Raw genomic sequence first — 24549 nt, forward strand, 5'->3', positions numbered from 1 at the left:
GCTTGTAATCCCAGCACTCAGGAGGCCGAGACCATCATAGCAAGTTCGAGGTTCAGGCTAGCCTGAACTGTGTAGTGAAATCTGGTTTCAAAAAAAAAAAAAAAAAAAAAAAGAAAAAAAAAGAAAAAAAAGTCAACCCTATTGGTCCTAGTTTCTAATAGAAGCGTGTGATCTTAGAGAGGATAATGAAAAGGGATTGATTGCATGGTACTTTTTTGGGGAATGGGGAGACTCATAATTTGCTTCTTTCAGGGCCCAAAAGTCATAAACAAGTAAAGTGTGAGAGGGAAGACTCTTTTGAGGAGTAAGAAGAAACCTCTTGCACACTTCATTTTTTACTCTGTAAAGTCTAGTTGATAAATTTTATCATTTTATTGTTTCTTAGAGGAAAAGCAGTGAAAGGCTTTGAGTAGTATTCTTGGCTTTAGAATGCTACTTTTGTATGAAGACTTATCTGGTATTGAGAGGGAATTGCCTAAAACAAATATGGGCTTCAAATTTGAGAGTTTTCTGTTGTCAGGATTATCTGAAGCATGGAAATACCGTGACTCACTGAACTTCGCTTAACCTGAGGTTGTGGTTGTTTGAAACTTAGTAGTATTTCCCCAGAGTCACATTGTACTCACCATTGGACACAGAGTTCTCTACTCTTGGCTTATGGGGGAAAACCCACTCTTTCATAATCTGCAATCTGGGTTTTAAATTGCTTTCAGAGTAGGACAGAAGGGTGAGAACAAAGCCAAAGAAAGGCACATGTTTCTAGATTGTATTTGCCACATGCTGCTTTACTTATAGGATTTGAAGTCTGTCAGATCAGAGTTGCAGTCTAGTTATTAGTACTTAAATATTTTGTGATGTAGCGCAATGTTTCTGTTTCTGATGCTTCATTTATGTAGAAACTATAACTCACAGTACCTGTCTTTTTTGTGTGGTTGTGAAGATTAAATGAGATATGCTGTGTAAAACATCTTTATACATAATACATAGTGAATTCTTTATGTTTCTGTCCTTCTTTATTTATCTTCTTTCACTTTGTATTAGCTGTTTGCTTTATCTTTACTTATATGTGACAGTACAGGGTTGGAAAGCTCTTATAAATGTGTCCTACAGGTTATTTTAGTGTTCAGTTCCTTTGCTGCTGGTGTTGACTTTAGAAATGTTGCTATTTGGCATTTCATTGTCAAGAATACATTGTTAGACAGGCAATGCCTCTCCTTTAGGTTAACTATTTTTTTTTAAATAGTAAGATTTCCATTGATGTTTGATCAGGTAATACAGATTTAATTCTTCAAAGTAACAATGCCAGTGAGATTATTATTTTGTGAAATATGTAAATGATAGGGCTTTTTAAAAAAAATATTTTACTATGCAGATTGGACTCGTAGTGATCCACCTGTGTTCAGCCTCCCAAGTGCTGGGATTACAGGCACATGCCACCACGCTCAATCTCAATCACTGTCTCAGCACACCCCCGGGGGTGGGGCTGGCATGGCACACAGGGGGTTGAACCCAGATGCTGTATCTGCCTAAGCAGGCACTTTACTCCGCTGAACTATTTGGCCAGCCCATGTAAATTGTAGTTTTACAGTTTTGTTTTTTTGCTATTATCTCATTAAGAGCCTAAAATTTACTAGCATATGTTGATCACTGTATCAGTGTATTACCTCTTTATGAAGGTAATTGTTTACAGAGTTGGATAATTTCTTAAAAATTTTGTTCTCTGTACTTGAAATGTTTTATTCTATGAAATTTATTTTGATTTATTTGAGAAGTAAGAAGTAAGTAAATTTTAAAAAATAAGCAAGGTTGGGCTGGGGAGACAGTAGAATAAGCACTTCTCTGGCAAGCAGAAGGGCCTGAGTTCAATCCCCAATTCCACCAAAAAAGCAAGCAAGCAGGCAAGCTTGACTTAATGATATAGATGACTTTCAGTTTTACTACTGAGCCCTTATACTTTCCCTGGATATCTAGTCTTTTTAAAAATAATCCAGTATTTGCCATACCAATTTTGTAGAGTAAGGGCCAGCCAGATAGCTCAGTGGACTAAAGCACCTGCTTAGGCAGAGGGCAGCAGCCAGGTTTGGATCCCTGGCTTGCCATGCAATCCTGCCCCTGGAGCATGCTGGAAAGGTAATTGAGACTGATGTAGTGGCATGTGCCTGTAATCCCAGTGCTTGGGAGGCTGAAAACAGGAGACTCACCGTGAGTCCGATCTGCATAGTGAGACCTTATAGACCCTGAAAATTTCTTTAAAAATGAAAATTTTTAAAGAAAAGTGATTATGTACATCTTTATTGCCATGACTTTTACCTAAGCCAGTCATTTGAAGATAACTCTATCATAATTATGCAAATATTGTGCTAGAGAATCACTATAACCAGGTGAAAGGCAGAGAAGTTAGAAGTAGTAATTAATTTTTGGTTCATACTTCTGTAACAGGTTTTTGCTTTTGGGTTACTTTGACATAACAAACAAATTGGTTTCTTGAAAATTTATAAAACAAATGCTGAGGTAATCCTAATATAATTTTGTTAGAACATGTTAAGTTGCCTCACTACATCAGACAGTTAAAATAAACACAACATAAAAAGTTATTCTTTGCAAAAAGATTGACACCTTGGCTCATGTGATGTTAAAACAATTTTTCATTTCTTTGTGATCTGGAAAAATGGACCAAGTTTTTATTTTGGAGACTGGGAATATTGGCAAGTGGCATTTAAATAAGCAAGTATGTGGGTGTGTATGTAGATCACACATATATTTATATATATATGAGAGTGCATTTTGGCTGGATGTGATTTGAATAGTATGTAGTAATGTGTTACTATTAATACAGCCTTGATGTTTGTTTAATTGTAGGACTATCAAAACATCCTTACTTACTAGTCTCTTTCCAGTTGTTCCTCACTGATAATTAGATGCACTCTTTTGTAGAATGGTGATGAAGCTTGGCAGTATTATATGACCCACTTACTGTAACATGACACTGGGATGTGACCAAGAGAGTATCTGTATTTTTTAGGCTGGATGAGGTTCAAAGACCACAATTTGGTGAACTACACAGATCTGCTTTGAGATTTTAGTTTGGCCAGTTATTAGCTATGTGAAATTTAGAAACATATTTGACTTCTCTGAAACCTCAGGTTTTTATATGTAGATCTCAGTGTGAGAGGGTTGAGATAAAGGTTACAAAGTACTTAGTATCTGTCACATAGTAAACACTCAATTGTCTTTTGTGTGCTTTTTAAAATATTTTTTGACAATTTAAAGATTGAATATTTTCAGTAAAATACAAGTCTGTTTTCATATTAGTTTCTAGGAAAGTAGTAGAGCTGTGTGCATCTTGGGCAGAAATCATGATATGAGCACTGGATATTATATAATATGTGGTTCTGAGATGTTTTAGTTATATAAGCCTACAGGAAAATGTATGCATAGTAGCTGGCTCTTATTTCAAAAAAGTTTCACAATTTTGAAATAAAAATTACTCTATAATTTATGTATCATAATTTGAAACAATTCAATTTGGGGAAAATAGTTTCTATCAAATAATAAACCATCAACTTGGGGAAATAATATAACTATAGTATGTTATTAAGGTAAACGTAAAGTCCCATTAGATAACCAGTATTGTCATATTTCTGAGGTTAATTGGCTACGTTCAGTTATAAGTTATGAATGGTCCCACTTGAATAATCTACCAAGCTATTAGGCAGAAAGACTAATAGTTCACAGGGCTAATTGACCCTGTCAGTATAATAGAAACACTCACAAATAAAATTCTCTTGGCCAACAACATTGCAAATGAAAATCCCAGAAGAAAATGTTATGTCCTGTAACTGCTTTGGAATGCTATGATTCAATTAGCAGACGGTGGGTGGAGGTGGCTCATGGTGGGCTGGAGTTGGAGAATGAAACGTAAAGGATAGTAGAAGGACTTTGGCGGGAAACTATAGTCAGGCGAAATTTTACAGGGAAACACATTTTTGAAATGATTTAAACCATCTTGAATCTCTAAAAGTCATGTCTTTGAATCTCTGAAAGAGTATGGTCCAAGTTTTTTTCATCCTTGTTCTTATCTCAGATCCTTTTATATTTGGCAATCATTGGCCATTATTGCAGTGAGTTTTTTTTGAAAGGTAAGAAAAGGAATTTTATCTTGAAACTCATTTTAGATAACATGGATCCCCAAAATTATCGGAGAATTTGTAATCTTAACAGCAGCCTTCATTTGTAGTGCTGTAGAAGGGTGATAATGTTCTTACTGCATTTTTAAAAAAAGACACCTTTTACATTGTCAGAAAACAACATATTGTAAATGAGCTTCAAAAACAGTAATAAAGATTTATAATGGAAAGAATTGATGGTATATTTCACCTAGAGTAAGAAAGACAATGTGTAATAAGGGATTTTGCGGTTTTACAGCTCAGTGCATGTGTTTGAAAGCTGTTCTCTCAGCAACGTGGGTGGCAGGTTATGCTACCATATAATGTATTGTAGTTGGCTCTCCACACTTGTCAGGGTTAGTGTTCAACCATTCGGAAAATTTTCCCATTGTTCTATCATGTGAACCAAGACTAGTATTGAATTCCCAATAACTTACAAAAAAGTTTAATTAGAAAGTTTGAAATCTGATTACATCTTATTGTTTTAATACAGTACTGTATGTTTTAGTATTTTATCTATTGTAATTATTTTTAGTCAAAAAAGATATAAAATCAAAATCTTATTTTTAATAGGTTTTACAGAAATTTGTATACTGAATCCTGTCCTTTCTTTGTATTAGCACTCTATTTCCATCTTAAGCATTTTGCTTTAGATGGACCATAGCTCTTGGCAGCTAGTGCATTTTTAGCAAATAATACTGTTTCTAGTAAGAGTTGCAGAGGGGGAAAAAAAAACTTTGTGTGAGGTCCTTGTAAACTGAACCTTTGGAACATTACTTTATTTCTTTTTCCCCCCCTTTTGTGCTTCTTCTCTATTTGTGTAATGGTTCTAAATTACATCGATTGAAAAGAAGAATTAAAATAATTTATTTTGTTATTTTTGTAATGTTTTCGTTACCTGTTATTTTAAAGATACACAGAGAAATAAGCAATTATGGTATTGAAATTCCATTGTGCCAGCACCTCCAGAGCATAATCCAAAAAAAACAGAAAACCGCCTGCTGGGTTGTCTGCAGTAAGCTTGTGTGAACATCAGTGTCTGCTGTTCACACATCATTTTTTTACTAAACGTTCTTTTTGGAATAAAGACTCTGTGTTTTCTGAGTGTAGTTAAACATTTGTTGGTTCTTATATTTTCAGTTTGTGAAGATTTCTGTTTGTAGGGTAAGTTGTCATAGATGTGTTGATACTGTTGCCGTTGGCACATGAAAAAGTAGAAGAAACTGTAAATTGAAAAATTTGAAATGAAACTACAAGTATTGAAGCCTAAATAATGAGCTTTTATTAAAGATGTGTGAAAGAATGATTTCAATATTATTTTTTGCCCTATAAAATCTATTTTATTTATATGTAATGAAGTATATCTTGACTAATTGCACATTAATAATATCATAAATGTCCTATATCTCACTGGAAATTAGATTAAGTCTGTTGATTTCTTCACATTATTGTTTTCAGTTAGGTTTTTCCCCTGACCATACATAACCACTTCCTAATCAAGGACTACATTAGGAAGAATATAACCCTCAGAATAATTTCTCATCTTTAATCTTATTCACTTCCTTCATTTTTACTCCTGTTATGCTTCTGTGTATTGTATTAGACACAGGGAACACTTTTACAAATTGCATGGTGTGTTGACAATCTCACCTTTATTCATATTCAAAAATATGCAAAGCAGGAATTAATTACCAGATAATAGAAAACTTCAAGTTTAAAGTTGTCTCCTGTAAGTTTTATTGGAGTTATTCAATATTGATCTGTTGTTAAAAATTTTCTATGTAACAGTTAATAAAAGAGTAAATATGTACATCTTTGCCGAAACTTTTTTGTCATTTTGAATGGTTTCATAAAGAAAAATTTTTTTTCTTTGCATTTGAGTTTCTTCAGATAAAATGCAGCTTTACATTTTATGATAGTTGTATGACTCTTAATTGTTTCTGCTGATTATTAGAATGAGATTACTGTATATTGAGGACTAGTTAGAAAAATTTTAGCCAACAGGTGTGGCAGATAAGACTGCTTACTAATCTCCATGTTCTTCTGGATTCACTTACTAATTGTTCTTAACCTTTTAAAAATTTTTGTTCAGAGGATGAATCAAAATCAAAGTATATCTCATATATGGCGTCTGTGAGAGGAAATAAAAGCATCAAGCCCTTAACAAGTTAGTTTTCTAAGGCCTAGTGGGCCTGAGTTTCCTGATTGCCATGAAGCCTAATTGCTCAGAGAGCGACCTGGCACACTGCCATTACCCCACTGGGCTGTTTGTTGGTGCTTGTGAATAGGACAAAAATGCCTTTGCTTTTTCTATTCCGTTGTCACTGACTGCAGTTTTAGGAAACAAGTTAACATTTTTCTCAAAATGATGGTAATTTACATAATGAATAAGGTCAAACTTCATATTTGACTTGCAAGTGATAATTCAATGCTTTTAAAATTCATATGAAATAAAATTTGATATATCTGTGCTCTGAAATATTTATTTTGTATAATCTAATTTCATTCACAGATATTCTAAATATGGTTCTATACTTTTGAAAATAAATAATGAGATCAGTGTTTTGGACCTTTTTTACTTTTATGAATAGAATCTATCATATATGAATAATGGGACCAGTGGAAATCAGAGATCTTGGAAGCAAAATATGTATGTAGGGTTCTATTTCAGTTGAAGACTTATTATTGACAACAGTTAGAGATGTTTTCATTTAAATTTCATAACTGGACATATATATTTGGTTTTTATTTCTGCCTGGATAAAATAAGAGTTTTATTTTTTATCATGGTTATGCTTTGAGCATAGTAACTAACATAAGACAGTGAATATTATGAGACTTTCATACAGTTGAGTGTCTTTTTTTCTTCTCAGTCCCCTTCAAATTTTTACCTGTGTTTAAAGGATGTGTAAGAGTTGTCAGTATTTATTCACTTGTACTCATCTCAGGAAATGTTATGTTTCTTCTCTCTCTCTTTCTTTCTTTTTCTTTCTCTTTCTCTTTCTCTTTCTCTTTCTCTTTCTCTTTCTCTTTCTCTCTCTCTCTTTCTTGACAGTGTCTTGCTATGTAGTCTAGGATGGCCTTGAACTCACAGCAACTCTCCTGCCTCAGCCTATCAAGTGCTGGGATTACAAGTGTGCACCACCAAGCCCAGTTTATAATTCTAACTTTAGACAAACATAACTTAAAACTACTTTATTACTTTGTGATTGTTATGATTTGTATCTGGTTGTCCCCCCCAAAGCCTCATGTAAGTCAGGGGGTGGACTTCTAGAGTTTATGATTAATTCATGATCCCTGGGATTATGGGTGTGATTACTACACCCATCCTGGGGCAGGTAGTCTGAATGCAACTGAAGGAAGACAGACTTGCTCTTTGTAGCCATTGTTGCTGCTACTCCTTTTGCTCTGTGCCCTGTGCTTCTCTGCCTTGGAGCCAGCTGAGTCTGGACTGAACCTCCAGTAACTGTGAGCTAAATAAACCTTTCCTTCCTTTGTTTTGGGTGTTTTTGTTTGTCCCAGCAACAAGAGAAGAGTAACTGAGACAGTGATGTTCAGGTATTTCTCAGGAAAATTACTTTGAAATACTAGCATCCTTCACTAGCAGGCTAATTATATGACCTCTGAGAACTTCAGAGTCTGCAGCTGTAAATTACAGATGTGGTGTTAGGATGATTAAAACAAATACATATTAAGTGCCCAAGCTGGTACATAGTAGCAGCTTAATGAATGGTAGTTTAAATGAGCCAGACCTTGAAAAATGGTAATGTTCTTATAAGCTTTAGAAATAAGTGATATGCTTTTTATGTAATCTCATGAAATTGTGAATTTTTACTCCATGTAACTATTGGATATACATGTATTTATTTGATTTGATGAGGATCTGAGGGTTCCAGCTTTGGAGTCATCTGGAAGGTTTTGAATTCCTGCTATACCGCTTATCCCTGATATTGAGAAGGTAGCTTCTCTGTGCCTTAGATTTTTTGCATACAAAATCAAGATTAATATAGTCTGCTTCTGGGCTTTTGCAAAATTGAAATAAACCAGTGCATGTAGAATTGTTAAGACAATGTCTGGCAAAGAATAAGTGTTTCAAAAATGTTAGTTATTGTTAACTCTCATCGTACAGAAAAAATCATAAAGCATGAAAATTTAATGAAATTGACCTTAATAATTATTTTCATCATTCACTCCTAAGTAATTCTCATTACCTTTTCTCCTAGAATCCCTTAGGGTTTTATATTCCTATAAAATGTATTTAAGATTATATTGTGGTTAGACGCTTTTTATTCAATACCCCAAAGAATTGTCATATCTTTATAGTAATTCTCTTGGCTGGGTATGGAAATCAAGCTTGGAAATTTTTTTCCTTAGAATTTTAAATATGTTCTGTATTGCCTCATAGTTTTTACTGTGGATGTTGAAAAATACAATGCCACTTTTGGTTTCTGATGCTTTATTTGTATGTGACTTATTTTTGTCTCTTGATCAAAAGTATGAGTTATGTTTCTTCCCTGCTTCTTATAGGTCTTGGCTTAGCTTTTTAAGTCTTTTTGAAGGCAGCTTGGTAACAAAGTGACCTTTTAAAGGCTTCATTGCTATTCAGAACATATTTGAAAAGGTAATTAGTTTTTCATGTATCTTTCTGCTTCAGTTGATTTTTTAAATAACAGTTATTTGCTTAATGGTTAAATGGTTTTACAGTAATTCTTTGTCATCCTAAATTCCTAATTCTCTTGTCCTTATCAGTGCTTATGGCTTAAAATCAAGTGTTAGGTTGTTATGCAGTCTGTTTCAATACATTACAAAAATGGACAGGTACACTAGAAACAAAACACTGTACACCTCAATTATGGCCATCTAATTTTTGACAAAGGAGCCAGAAACATATACTGGAGAAAATTCAGCCTTTTTAGCAAGTTATGCTTGGAAAACTGGATCTCTATGTGCAGAAGATTTAAATTAAATCTGTCTCTCACCCAGTGCTCAAATCAAATCAAAATGGATTGTATTCCTGTCTTTTACCATGTGCTAATCAAATAAAAATGGACCAAAGACCTAGGAATAAAACTAGAAACTTTGAAACTACTAAAGATAACATAAGAAAAATGTTTAAAGCCATAGACATAAACATTTTCTGAATAGAACTTCAAAACAAACAGGAAATTATATTAAGAATCCACAGTTGAGATCACATCAAATTAAAACATTTCTGTATATTGAAGAAACAGTCAATAGAGTGAAGAATCGACCTACACAATGAGAGGAAAGTTTTGCTAGTTACTCCTCTGATAGACCACTGTTATCTAGACTACATTAAAAAACTTTAAAAAAATTAGAGCCCCCAAATAAAAGACCCAATGAAAAAAATGGGAAATTAAAATGAATAGATACCTGTCAAAAGTAGTACAAATGGACAATAAGTTCATGAAAAAATGGTCCATGGTTTTGGCCATTAAACAAATGCAAATCAGAACAACATGGAGATTCCATCTTACTCCATCAAGAACTCAATATTGTGAATGCTGGTGAGGATATGGGGAAAAGGAACCTTCCTTTGTTGGTAGAAACATAAACTGGTATCCTGTAGAAGTCAGTATGGAAATTCCTCAAAAAACTGAATATGAAATACCATGTGAGCTAGGTATACCTCTGCTGAGTATTTTATAAAAAGAATTGAGAATATCAAGCTGCATTGTTACATGTATGCCCATATTTATAGTGATACAGTTCACAATAGCTCTGGAAACAGTCTAGATGCCCATCCAGATGAATGGATAAGGAAAATGTACAATGGAATATTATTAATCCATAAAGAATAATGAAAATATGTTTTTCAGGCAACTGTATGGAACTTGAAGCCATACTCAGAAAGTTAAATATTACATGTTTCCTTAGGAAAACCTAAAATAGAAATAAACAGAAATGAGTAAAGTAAAGGAGAAAGAAGACAAACTTTTGGAGAAGAAGGGATGAGTGGGCAGTAGGGGGCTGAAAATGATCAAGATATATGCATGTACTAATTAATTCCCTATCGTGAGCATCACTGTTCAGTATTACAAATACACGCTAATGCAAATATAAAAAAATTATAGTGTTAGATTGATAGTGTACTGTTTCAGTTTGTGGTGCCATAAAAATTACTCATGTATGTAAAATTTCTAAATCTGCATATATTTGGAAAAGGTTTAGTCAAACCTACTGTACATATTAACTTTGTTGTAAAAATTTAAGTTATTTTATTTTTGAGTCAACGAATAATAATGTTACCTGGAATATCAAGCACTGTACAAAAGCTAAACCTCATGCACGTATAGATTTTCTGTGATAGGTTCTGTTGTTTGCTTAGCATTTCCCCCTAATATCCACAAAATACACATGCATTTATATAACGTATTTAGTGTAAGAAATAGAACATTATGACCATCACAGAATATACTTCTCTGTCCTTCCTTATCACAGTCTTTTTCCTATTTTTTTAGAGGTAACCACTGAGCTTTTTGTAACACTCTCCTTAGTTGTATTAGTGAGCTTACCTGTTGTTTACAACAACACTCACAACCTTAAAGAGGAGAGGTGGGCTAGGGATAGAGCTCTGTGCAGGGGCCAGGGCTTGAGTTCAATTCTTTGGTTTAAAAAAAAAAAAAGTTAAAAGAGGAGAGATTTAGTTGGGCTCATATTTTTAAGGGAACTCAGTCTTAGACAGTTGGGAAGGAGAGCAAGAGAACAGTGTCAGAGAGGAGGTGGCTAGGGACTACATATGGACCCCTGGGCTACAGCTCTGTTCACCCAGCTAGAAGTATGCTCTATCTGTCCACCAGGTTTGATTCCAAGGCAAGTTGGCACAAAAAGGCTCAACTATCACATCCCAACCCTTGTCAACTTGATACACAAACACATCTCCTTTAACCATAGTTAGTCCCCAAATAAATAGATCATGATTCCACCTAACATAAATACAGCTAGACACAATAATTCCTCTCCGCAAGTCTCAAAACTTCCAGCTTTTTTCAAATTCCAAGTTGAAGTCTCTTTTTCGATTCCAAGTTGAAGGCAAATTCTTAGTTGTGAATTTCTAGAAAAGTAAAGCAAACAAAAAATAATTTAAATAATCCCAATATCCAGTGGCACTAGCAAACATTTCCATTCCAAAAGGGAGAAGTAAGGATATAAAAAAGAATGGAACTAAAACATGACAAATCCAGCTAGGCAAACATTGAATCCTGTAACTTCTTGTTCAACATCCAGGGTATGTGGTAGTGAGATATGAGTTCCATAGAAGTCTGCCTCTTTAGCTTTGCTGGTTGCAGCCCATATGGCCTCTCTCCTTAGCTGCAGCAGATGTTTCACACTCCTGGCATCTCTTGATTTCATGGTGTATCCACTGCATCTTCAAGAACATTCCCACAGCTTTATGTACTATGAGGGTCTCCTTGCCTTGCCTCCCAGGCCTTTGAAATCTGAATGGATGCCTCTCTGACCCTACAACTCTTAAATTCTGTTTGTAGGCAAAACCAGCATCATAGTGACAATGCTGCATCTGCTGCTAATGGAAACAGTAGCCAGGCCCCCTTGGACCATGACTGTAGTGGCTTCTGAATATCTGAATCGCTAAGCACAATGAAATGAATCCTGGGGAACCAATTCCTTAGGCAAGCCTTCTTGAGCAGAGGCTCAGGCCCTCTTTTCTCAAATGAAATGTTTATGCTTTTGCTCCTTTTAAGTCTGTAATATGTACAGTCTTATTCTTTTTCCTGAGACATGGTCTTCTTGAGTAATTTCTGCCTACATTGAACTCACTGTGTAGCCCAGGCTGGCTGAACTCATGGCAGTCCTCCTGCCTCAGCATGCTAAGTACTGGGATTACAGGAATGTGGTACTATATCCAGCTAGGTGGGGTTTTCTGATTTCTGATATGCTCTTCTTATCCTTGTACAGATTACTTGGCTTCTTTTTAATGATGCTGATCTCTTCATAAGCCACACCTCATCTGGTCCCAACTTTATGTGAGATTCTTTTTGTGCCAGAATTTAGTTTTTCAGATTTTCTTGATCTGCATCTTGCCTCAGTTCTCACTATGTAAATGTACATATCTATATTTAAAGATGTGATCTAGTGGTGTCCTACTGTAAAACATTGTAATTTAGCTCTGTATAAATCCATTTCTTCTTTTTTATACATCTTTTTTCTTCATTTTCATAATATAGGTTTTGTGGTATTTGCTGAAATCATTAAGCACATTTTCTTTATCATTACCACATATATATTGTTTATTACTGAATTGTATCATGTCTTTCCTTAAATTGCTTTCTAAGGCATCATTTTGTTTTCCTGGTGTTAATAGTTGCCTTCCCCCTCTTAATTTAAAAAATGTTATTTATCAATATATCTCTAAATTCTCTGACAGAACTGTAAAATACATCTTTACACAACCATTTTCTGTCCGCCCTACATGGTTTTCTTGGAAAGTCTTTCCAGACTTCTGTCTAGCTACTGTCACTGTGTCTGTGAAAGTTTCATCAGTGAAGCAGAGCACTTGGTATGTGTGTGGATGCAAGAAGCTATACAATAAAGATTCGTTACAGGAATTTTTCCTTACTCTAGTAGGAGCTGGTTAAATAAGTTATGAAGGCTATTGTTTTCACTTCAGATGAAAAACATGAGCTTGAAATTCACAGAGTAAAAAACTGAAAAGTGTGAAGATTGCTATAAGATGGTGGAGAGCAAAGATGATCTGGAACCACAAGCATGAGCTTAACCTGAGGAGACAAACTGGAATAACTTCCAGTTCTCACTGCCTCTGACCTTGTGATGAATGTGGCCTATGGGAGCAGCTGAGCACCTTGTCTAGACCTAACAGTTAAGAAGGCTACAAGGAGAACTGGGGAAGAGGGAGGCAGCGCTAGCCTGCCTGCTGCACATGACAGTGAAGTAAACCAATAGATAGTGGCAATATGTGTGATCCACAAAGTACCAAGTCACCTTGAGAGTGAAAAACAAAATGCCTGCCATTTCACTTTTTGCATGAAAATCCTTGTGTCTTCCCTAGCCAGAAATGTCTAGGGGAGTAAATCCCGAGCAGTTTCCTTCAGTTGTGCTGACACATCACAAAGTCATGGCAGATGGCGATGAAATTGTTTCTTTTCACTCTCTCTGACCACAGGAGAAATTGATGGTCCTACAGGCTCATCTCAGAAGTCACTGTGATTCTGCCCACAGACACTGAGCACGGCAGGGATGCTGCAGGAGGCCCATTTCATGGTCATGCCGAGTCCTCTGTCCTGCAGCCTTGCTGAGCCTCTCTAGAACTGTGCCTTCCCACAGGTCTCCCACAGCTTGCTTCTTCCCGGCTTCGTTCCCTAGGGTGAGATCTGTGTAGCTGGTGGATAGCTCATCCAGCCTCATCTGATTCCCTCCTTATTTGCTTGCCCAGACATTTCCCTGGTACATTTCTTGTATTTCTAATCCTTTGTGCCTTTTTTTTTTTTTTGGACTAACAGGTATTTTAAGCTATCTTTCCTCAACATTCTGAGAATTTCTCCACTTTTTCTCTGGTCCTAGAACTTTATCTTTTTTTTTAACTTTGATTTTTGATGGGACACATCCTCTGTATGGGAGGTAAATTGTTGAAATCTTATATGACCAAAAATTTTATTTTAATCTCACCCTCGAGGGGTGATTTGGCTGGGTATGGGATTTTAGTTTGGAAATATTTTCCCTCAGAATATTAAACACATTCTCCATTGCTTCATAGTTTTCAGTGTAAATGAGTTTTCATTTTTGAATTCTGATATTTTGTGTGTGGCCTATTTTTCTTTCTAGAAGCTTTTATAATCTCTTAATCTTTGATAACTCCACAATTTCATGATGATGTACCTTATTATTTGTGTGTTTCTGTCATTGTCTTGGGGTTCAGTGGTTCTCTTCAGCTTGGGAATACCTAACCGTCTGTCTGTCTGTCTGTCTGTCATCCGTCTGTCCTTCCTTCCTTCCTTCCTTCCTTCCTTCCGTCCGTCCGTCCGTCCGTCCGTCCTTCCTTCCTTCCTTTCTTTCTTTCTTTCTTTCTTTCTTTCTTTCTTTCTTTCTTTCTTTCTTTCTCTGACAACGTCTCACTATACAGTTCAGGCTGGCCTTGAACGCACTTTGTAGCCCAGGCTGGTCTCAAGCTCTCAATGTTCCTCCTACCTCAGCCTCTTTATTCTCTTGTTTAAGTTCACAGTGTTAGTATCTGCATTAAGCCACTAGGTTTTTTTTTCTTCTTTTTTTTAGAAATTAATTTAACTTCAATTACATTAATTTTTTTGTTCTCACACATTTTTAAATTTCTAAGACCTCTTTTTTTTTTTTTTAAAGTAGCATTCTGTTCTTGTTTCATGGGTACAGTAGGTTATATCATTGGGAATACTAATTATGACTTGCTTTAGTTTAAATTTCTTCACTGCCTTTCCTTGAACTTCCTACTTGTTAGCGTGTACCTTTCAGTTTTTGGTTTATTTTGCTTCGTTTCTTACATGACTAGAGATCCTTGACTACTTCTTATATTTAAAAATGAAATGTAAACAGTTTAAAACAGATTTTCCTCATGGTAAAGTATGCTTCTTACTGTGCCTTGAGACCAATCATTTATTCCATTAATACTGTTATAATAATAAAAAAAATACACCTTATCCTGAGTATTTCTGCTCTGTGTTTTCCTGCTTCCTCCCACCCCCCAGCACTTTTAGAGTCTAATATACATAATCACTTGTTTGTATTTGTTTAGTTTTGGCCTTCTCTCACTAGCAGTGTTAATGGAATTGTTTTTATTTTTTAATTTTATTTTTAAAGAGAAAATAATAGACATTGGAAATTATACAGAATTTCACTGAACGAGATGATAGGAACATCTTGTTTATAGCAGCAGTTGTTATAGTGCATATTGCTATCTCCAAATTAGTTCTGATTTCAGGGTCACACCACAGCAGTATGTGTGCACCCATGTTTATAGCAGTGCAGCTTGTCATAGCTAAATCTTGGAAACAACCCCAATGCCCATCAACTGAGGAATGGTCAATAAAAAAATGTGGTATTTTTATACAGTGGAATATGTCAGCTATATAAAAAAAGACAAACTTGAGGCTTTTAAAGTTATGTGCATTTTTAACTAAGGTGTTTAGAGTAGGCCTCGGTGAGAAGGTACAGGAGATATGGGTTCTAGCATGACCACTTGGTCTCAAGGCCTAGTAAGAAGCAAACTCTTCCATGAGGAAAAATCTGTTTTAAACTGTTTACATTTCATTCTTAAATATAAGAAATAGTCAAGGATCCCTAGTTGTGTAAGAGACAAAGCAAAATAAGCCACAAATTGAAAGGCACATGCTGACAAGTAGGAAGTTCAAGGAAAGGAAGTTAAGGAAAAACCCTGGGATTACAGGTGTGCACCACCATGCCCAGTCTCAATCGCCATTACCTTCTCCATGTGCCCCGAGGCTGGGCCGGCACTGCACAACACAACAGGGATTAAACCATGCCTGCTGTGCTCTGCTGAAGCAAGCACTTTAGTCCGCTGAGCTATGTGGCTGGCCCTCTTTGACAGTTTTTTTTTTTTTTTTTTTTTTTTGCAGTACTGGGGATTGAACTCAGGATCCTGAGCTTGCCAGGAAAGTGCTTATTCTATTGAGCTATCTCCCTGGCCCAGGTAGTAAGTGTGAGAAGTTTTTTTTTTGTTGTTGTTGTTTTGTTTCATTTTGCAGAACTGGTGAATGAACTCAGGCGCTTGCGCTTGCCAGGGAAGTGCTTATTCTACTAGAGCTATCTCCCCAGCCCCACCAGTTCTTGATCTTTTGAATATTTTCAGAATCTACTCCAGTACAGTAAAAATTTTTTAATTATTTCAGATTCTGTGATTAAATACAGTGAAGCAAAATAGTGTTCAAAATAATGCTGAAGAGATCAACAAAAACCAAATTGCAGAGGACTTTGTTAGGTGTGTGGATTGGGGTTTCAGTCTCACTATAATAAGAAATTTATGAAAGGTATTTCAAATTTGCCTTTTATCAAGTAAGTTTGACTGCTAAGTGGAGCTTAAACAGGAGAAAACAAAATTATCTGTTAATCTGTGACTAGTTAACCTGTTGTGAATATACTCTACAATCTGTATGTATTCAAGTAATGTATTTATTATAAATAAGTAATTTCATTCCTCTATGAACATTTTAGAACACGTTTTTTGTTTAGTAAACAAATGTTTGTATTTGTAGAATGTATACATCTTTTGAATTGTAGTTCTTTATATATTCAAAATAGGTTTCTTCTGTTGAAAACATTTATCTGTATATACACCTGTACCTGAACCTGTACCTGAACCTATACCTGAACCTAAACCTAAACCTATACCTATATCTGTAGAGAGACAGAGTCCTAAGTTTACAGTGGATTGTGCTGAAACTCATCTGGGTTGATATTTTGGTATTCAGTGTACAACCTGTAACTTTCTGGTGTAAATTGCTTTGTGACTTTCTACCCTTTCCAGCCATAATGATTTCTTTGGTATTTCATTATTCTCTTTGCTCCCAGACCGCCTGAGTATGTGCAGATATTTTAAGGGGAACATGGACTGTGTTTGAAGTCTCCAGGTTTTCTTTTTGAAAGACCATGAGTCCTAATAACAAGTTACCCTGGTTCCAAAAAAAAAAGCACTCTTCATGAGTATAGCGAAAATTCTAAACACCTTGCTATTTTTCAGAATCAGCAAATGTTCCCATAGTTGAAGTGGTGGCAGAAAGACCATTCATTCATCTTGTCCAATTTGTCTTTTCTCTAGAATCTTAGCTACTACTAGTCCTTACTGCTTTAGTAGCTCTCATATTTAAAATGATGTTTTTTGTTTTGTTTTGTTTTTACCAATAGCTATTAACTGGAGCTTTAGTTTGCCACAAATGATTACATCTTCTTGACTTTAAAAGACATTAAAATTAAAAAAATTATATTAGTACATGTTTGCAATTCATGCAATTTACATTCATCTTGGGCAATAGTTACATGTACACATGTTAACTTGTTTCTTTACATCCCCATCTCTTTCCCTCCTCACTCATTTTCCTCCAGTTCCCTATCCCATTTTTCATTCTTGATATTATTGATCTTAGTTCATGTTGTGGCATATGACGTTTACAGTAGCTGAAGCTGTTAGTTCCTGTGTATGACTTGTCTTTATTCTACTTATTTCCCATTTCTCTCCTCCTTACTCATATTTTTTCCCTTGGATCACTCCCTATTACAAGAGATCGATCACCTAGTTCCCTTTATCTGTCTTTCATTATTCTCTTTGCTCTTTGCCTCAATCAAATGAGAGATACGGTATGGTATTTAAGCTTGTGTGTCTTGTTTATTTCACTCAACATTATGTTTTCCAGGTGTATCCATTTTGCTGCAAATGTCTCAAATCTGTCATTCTTTATAGCAGAGTAATATTCCATTATTCATAGGTACCACATTTTCTTTATCCAGTCATCTGTTGATAGACATGCAGGTTGTTTGCAGGATTTAGCTATTATGAGCTATGCTGCTATAAATGTTGATGTGTACGTATTGCTCTAGTATGGTGTCTTAAACTCTTTGGAGAAGACACCAAGCAGGGGGATTGCTGGAATTTCAATTTCAGTTTTTTGCGATCTCCGTACTGATTTACATAATGGTAGTACTAGTTTAAATTTGCACCAGCAATGAAGGAGAGTTCCTTTTTCATCAGCCTCAGTAGCATGTTTGATTTCTTAATGATTACCATACTCTCTAGAGTAAGGTGGTGTCTTTCCTTACTTTTCTCTTGTTTCTGTGACAAAATACCCAACATCCAAAGTTAAGGAAGGGAAAGATTTATTTAGCTCACAGTTTGTGGAGGTTTCAGTCCATACTCAGCTGACTTCAAAGCATGGTGGCACATGGCACAGGGCAGCAGTTCAAGGTGGCAGAAGACAGCAAAAACAACAAGAGAACAGGCTGCCCCCTCTCAGGGTAGGTGTAGCACTCACACCATCTTCCTGCCCTCCTCTTGCATAGGATGAGGATGTTTACAAAGTGTGGACCCTGGCCCTCTGCTGAGTTGAACTTCTAAACTCTCAATTTGACAGAGTGTACCAACCATTACAGGTAGACTCGTACCATTGTTTTTATTTTCACTTCTCTGATGCTGAGAGAGATTGAACATTTTTTCATGTATTGGTTGACTTGTGTTTCTTCCTCTGTGAAGTGTCTGTTCATTTTTCATGCCCATTTCTTAATTTAATTTTATTTTTTTTTGGTGGAACCGGGGATTGAACTCAGGCCCTTGTGCTTGCCAAGGAAGTGCTTATTCCACTGAGCCATCTCCCTGGCCTTCTTAATTTTATTTTTTTTATTATTATTATTTTTTAATATTTATTTATTTTGTGTGTGTGTGGCCAGCTCAGCCCACCAGGGGGCGGGGCTGGCTGGCTGGCATGTGGTGCTGGGGATTGAACCGCGGTCCCTGTGCTTTGTTTAGCTTAGCTTGTTCTAAGTAGGTGCTTTAGACCACTGCACCATCTCACCAGCCCCCCTTCTTAATTTTAAATGGTTTAATTTTTTTGAGTTATTTATATATTTTCAATGTTAGTCCTCTGAGGAGTAGGTCACACAATTTTTCTTTCCATTTCTATAGGTTGTCTCTTTGTGGATTCTTTTGCTGTACAGAAGACTTATAATTTAATACAATCTCATTTGCTCATTCTTGCTGTTATTTCTTGTACCATTGAGGCTTCAGCCATTGAAGTTTTGTTCCTTTCCTGAGCAAGGTGTGGTAGCAGAGGCCTGAAATCCCAGCAGTTGGGAAGCTGAGGCAGGATGATTGCTGTAAGGTAGGGGAAACCCTTGCTACATAGTGAGTTCAAGGCCAGTCTGAACTGTGCAGGGAGACCCTGTCTCAACAAAACAAAACAAAACAGAACCCTTTCCTATATCAGTGTTTTCAAGTGTTGAGATTTTAATCTTCTAGTAGGTTTGATGTTTGTTTTAATGTTTAGATCTTTGATTCATTTTGATTGTAATTTAGATTGTAGTGAGAGATAAGGGTCCAGTTTCAGTCTTCTGCAAACAGATAACCGATTTTCCCAGCAACACTTATTGAATAGGCTGTCTTTCCTCCAATGTACGTTTTTGGCCACTTTGTCAAAGATTAAATAGTGGAATAAGTTGGGAATTTTCTATATCCTCAGTTCTGTTCCATTGATTTGATCCACCCAGAACTAGGCAGGTGAATCTTAAAAAACAAGGAAGATATGAGAAAGATGGAAAGAATACCTGAGCAAGATGAGGCCATGAGACATGATTCCTCATGGAGAAATTAAAATTTAGTAAGGAGGGGCCTGGGGAGATAGCTCAGTAGAATAAGTGTTTGCCTGGCAAGCGTAAGGGCCTGAGTTTAATCCCCGGTTCTGCTAAAAATAAAAAAAAAAAAAATATAATACCTTGTTATGCATGCATTTTTGGTATTGTTATTTGCAGTTAGAAGGAGGAAACTATTCAGTACTAAAACTGTGTTTTGGAGAGATTTTTTGGTTCTCATTTATCCTTAGTTTCTCAGTTGGACAGAGAAGAAAGAAGGGAAGAGGTGGGGGGGGGTGGAAAGGAGAGCAGGAGGAGGGAAAAGAAGATATAGTAGTATTCCTTAATTGTTTTTCTAGGGCGACCCATGGGATCCAAAATTTAGGTTCACTGATACTCATGCTTTGTGCTGTATGCATAAGACAAATCTATGTTTTCTGTGATGCATGTTGTTCATGTGTGTTCAGTCATTAAGATAATTTTAAATCAGTGTCTATTTAAAAGTCACTGTATAACTTTAGAGAATTATAAACTTAGTTTTATTTTCTGACAAGATTTTTCTTCATTTGTTAATGTTGGACAGTTTGGACTTGAAAATGATAAAGACAGTTTGGACTCAATTAAATGAAATGATTTTTAAATTAAATGACCTGTGTTCATGCATTTCTTAGAGAAAAACACTAAAATCTAGGTTTTAGATTATCATTTAAACTAAGTAAAACATTTTCCAAGAAAAGAAACTTTGTTAGATGCTTATTAAATAAGTCATCTTAGTTAATATTTTCATAATTTATACAGAATTAGATTTATTATTACTTGAATTTGGGGATATTAGGTACATTCCATGAAATGAAATCAGAGACATAATGTTAAAACTTTTTCTACTAGGACTAGCATGATTTTCCCAAGATTGTATGTATTTGTAATGTGTATGCACATCGTATTTCCCTTGATGGGATATCTATATCTATAGATATATCTGTCTGTCTATCTATCTATCTATATATTTTTTTTTTGTATTTTAAGGAAGGGTCTACAGGGTGTTCAGGATCTTACTACTAGATAGGACTCATAGTGATCTGCCTGTTTACAGCCTTCCAAGAGCTGGGATTACAGGCGTACACTACCACACCCAGTCTCAGTCGCCTTCTCAGTGGGACCCTGTGGGAGGGGCCGGCACTGCAGGCCCGGGGATTGAATCCCCGGACCCTGCGCTTGTTTGCAGGCACGTTATTTATTTATTTATTTATTTAAGCAGAATATATTTATTGAGGGAAAGAAAGCTCCTGTCTGAAAGAAGGAGAGGAGGGGGAGTCCTGAGTGGGTTGTTCCCCATTGCAGGCACTTTAATCTGCTGAGCTATTTGGCTGGCTCTGTCTGTCTATGTTTATAGAAGGGAATGTGTTCTTTTTTGTGAGAGGATGATCTCATGTATAGATGGCAACTGTTCTATGTCTATAAGTTATCAAATTACCTTTAAGGGACTGTATTCTTAAATGAGAAATTGCCTAGCATGTTTCTGTTTGTGAAGTTGAATATATTTTTGTTTTATGTTGAATTTTGCTCATTAGTTATTGAATGTCAGTAAAAATAATCTTCATATTTGTAGAGTTATAGTTGCTATTGAATTATGTTAGAAATTTTGATAAGAGTACAACTTAGGTACTATATATTTCAGCATGCTTTATTTCAATGACTTGAATAAGTTTATGATTTTACCAAGTGTTTTTATTTTTTTACTTATCACCAAGTGTATTCATTTATTTACATACTTATTTTGCAGTCCTGGTGATCAAAGTTAGGGCCTCGTGTATGCTAAACAAATACTTTAACTACAGATTGAGCAAGTGTTAGGAATTCTTTTTTTGATGGACTAGGTACATTCTAGGAAAAATATCTAATTAATACACACAATTATTCCAAAGTACCAGTGTCCGCTCATTGAAATTAAGGACAGTGAAAAAGGCAAAGATTTTTTTGGACATACCTCCAAAAGCACACAAACAAAAGTAAATATAGACAAATGGGATTGCATGAAACTAAAACACTTTTCCACAATAAAGAAACAATCATTGGACTAATGAGAAAACCTGCAGAATGGGAGAAAACATTTGCAAACTAGATGTAGGAAATTAATATCCAGAATATGTGAAAAAGGAAACAATCTTGCACACCATGAGAATGTAAATTAGACATTTTGGAGAAAATATATACTTTCCTCAGAGACTTCAAAATAGAACTACTATATCATCCAGCAATCCTGTTCCTGTGTATATATCCAAAGAAAATGAAATCAGTATGTCAAAGAGACACCTACACTCCTGAGTTTATTATAACATTAGTCACAATATCCACAGAATGCAAACAACCAAAGAATGAAATCTTTTCATTTGCAACAGCCTGGATAGAACTGGGGGCTACTATGTAAGTGAAATAAGCCAAATATAGAAATGCAAGTACTACATGATCTTGCTCATATGTGGTGTCTAAAAAAGTCAGTTGTGCAGAACTGAGCCTGGGATAGTGGTTACCTGGGCATAGGAGAGCTTGAAGGGAGAGAGGGGAGCAGAAAGAGGTTGATCAGTAGGCACTCAGTAGCATATAGTTAGGATAAGAAGTTCTAGAGTACTTTTGCACAGTAGGGGGTGACTCATGCAACCAAAAAGTAGGAAAAAAAATTTGAAGAGATTTTTTTTTGTCATTTGAAGAGATAAATTTAACCTGATTGTACAGTATATAAAAGCACCAGATCATCATGTAGTGCCCCATTAATATGTACAATTTTTGTGTTTTTATGATTAGTTAAAAAATAAGTTTGGAATGCTGGCCAAATAGCTCAACGGATTAAAGTGCCTACAAGCAGGTGCAGTGGCCTGGGGTTTGACCCCCAGGTCTGTTGTGCTGGCCCTGCCCCCGGGCACACTGAAGGGGCAAATGAGACTGGACACGTGTGGTGGTGTGCACCTATGATTCCAGCTCTTGGGAGGCTGTAAACAGGTGGATCACTATGGAGTCTGATCTAGTAGTGAGACCCTGAATGCCCTGTTAGAACCTTCCCTAAATTACAAAAATAAAAAAAAATAATAGTAAGTTTTAATTTTTTAAACAAGTACCATGTCCTGATTCATGTTTTCCAGAGCTGTGAGTTTGTAAAGGATCCCTGTGTACACTGTTAAGAAACCTTTAGATAGCACCTTAGAAAAAAAAATTACTGGAAAGTTGCCTATTTGGTAAAGTGCTTATATCACTGGAAGAACTTATTGTAGATGACATCTTTTAAGACTCACTTTCTGATTTATGTTTTCAAGATTCATGTTTTTGCCTTATAAGGGACCTACGCATTCACTGTTAAGAAACTTGTGTGGGCTTGCCAGATAGCCCAGTGGACTAAAGTGCCTGCTTAGGCAGAGCACAGTGGCCTGGGTTCAATCCCTGGCATGCTGAGCCAACCCTGCATCTGGGGCGTGCAGAGACAGCAAATGAGGCTGGGCGTGGTGGCGCGCGCCTGTAATCCCAGCACTTGGGAGGCTGAAAACAGGACAGTCACTACGAGTCCAATCTGTATAGTGAGACCCTGTATCAAATACATTAAAAAAAAAACCAAAAAACCTGTGTGACCTTGGAAAAAGAACTAATTAAAGCATTGCAGAGATTATGATGATGGTGGTGATGGTGATGATGAAATTTTCTTTTGCTTTCAGTATGTAATTTATATAACTTCTGATTTTAAAAATTCATTGAGTATTTGCTATATGTCAGATACTATGCTTGCTTCTTTATATACACCATTTTATTTGTTCTTTCCAATATCCATATGATATGGGTGATAATCCTATTTTTGAAATGTTATTAAAATGAATTATAGTTATGTAATTCAAGCTTACAATGGTTATATAATATGCCTAACCTCCGATAGTTGATAAGGCATATAACTTGCATTCAAGCATGTTTAATAGACAAAAGGCCTAGTATTCTTCATTTAGTAGCATTTGTATTTTGAACTTAGAAAATTAGAAATATATATTGCTTTTTAAATCAGCAATAGCAGCATACCATTGTTATTTCCTGCATTGGTTACCTGTTACATGTAATAGTTGTAAAATTATAGTTTTTGACACATGCAATAATTCTTTACATTTCTAAAGATGCTGAAACATGTGCTTTCTGTTGTTAACTAATATAGTTTACTGTAAGCACTATGGTTCATACATCTATTTTTATTTTATCTAATATGACTTAGGTAAAGTACTTAATAACTGTAGGTAAAAGTGCTCAATAACTGGTAAGAATTATTGTCATACTGTCATTCCCTCAGTGAACAAAATATTAATTATAATTTAATGTTAGAATGCATTTATTATTATATATTATATTCATGGGGAAAATATAATCTAACTTTCTTCTTTTGTCAGCAACTTGAATTGGTGGAACCAAGTGGCTGGATTCATGTTCCCTTAACTGATAATCATAAGAAGCCAACTCGCACATTCATGATACAGATTGCTGTTCTAGCCAATCACCAAAATGGAAGAGACACCCACATGAGGCAGATTAAAATATATACACCAGTGGAAGAGAGCTCTATTGGTAAATTTCCTAGGTGTACAACTATTGATTTTATGATGTATCGTTCAATAAGGTGATTTAAGATGGAGTAAAAATGATTAAGCATGTTGTTTTGACATATTGATATAACCCCGTGTATATCTACTGAAAAAATTAGTTATTTTGCATTTTTATATATGTTTAAAAGTATTTTACTTGGATAAATAAATCAGTTTTGGTTCATATTGTCTCTGCTTTCTTTAATATATGATAAAGCTCACATTTTGTATTAATAAAAATTTAAAGCCAATCATATTTTCTTATATTAAAACTAGTTGAACTGAAAATTTCAAGATGTACACAAATAGGTTTTTTTTCAATTTTTATTTTTTAAAGGTCCATGTTTGCAGCACGTAATTATTGACATGTGGATAAGAAATATTAATTATTATTTTATCCCCACTTTCTCATCTACACTGCCCCCCATCCATCTCATGGCCTCCTTTCCTCTTGCAAAAGAT

The 24549-nt window shown here is 35.5% G+C and overlaps 1 protein-coding gene across 5 annotated transcripts in view; it reads left to right on the plus strand.

Annotated features, from left to right (window-relative positions):
• Nucleotides 1–24163, plus strand: part of Anapc10 (anaphase promoting complex subunit 10) — a 77156-nt gene extending 52993 nt beyond the window's left edge. For all 5 annotated transcript variants that reach the window (XM_023705741.1, XM_023705738.1, XM_023705739.1 and 2 more), the window contains exon 5: nucleotides 23896–24163. In XM_023705741.1, the coding sequence (XP_023561509.1) occupies nucleotides 23896–24126 (231 nt within the window). In that variant the 3' untranslated portion in view covers nucleotides 24127–24163. The remainder of the gene's footprint in view (nucleotides 1–23895) is intronic.
• The last annotated feature ends 386 nt before the right edge of the window (nucleotides 24164–24549 follow it).

The sequence above is a fragment of the Octodon degus genome, unplaced genomic scaffold (genome assembly GCF_000260255.1).
Source record: "Octodon degus isolate 3935 unplaced genomic scaffold, OctDeg1.0 scaffold00227, whole genome shotgun sequence".
In the NCBI taxonomy this organism is placed as follows: domain Eukaryota; kingdom Metazoa; phylum Chordata; class Mammalia; order Rodentia; family Octodontidae; genus Octodon; species Octodon degus.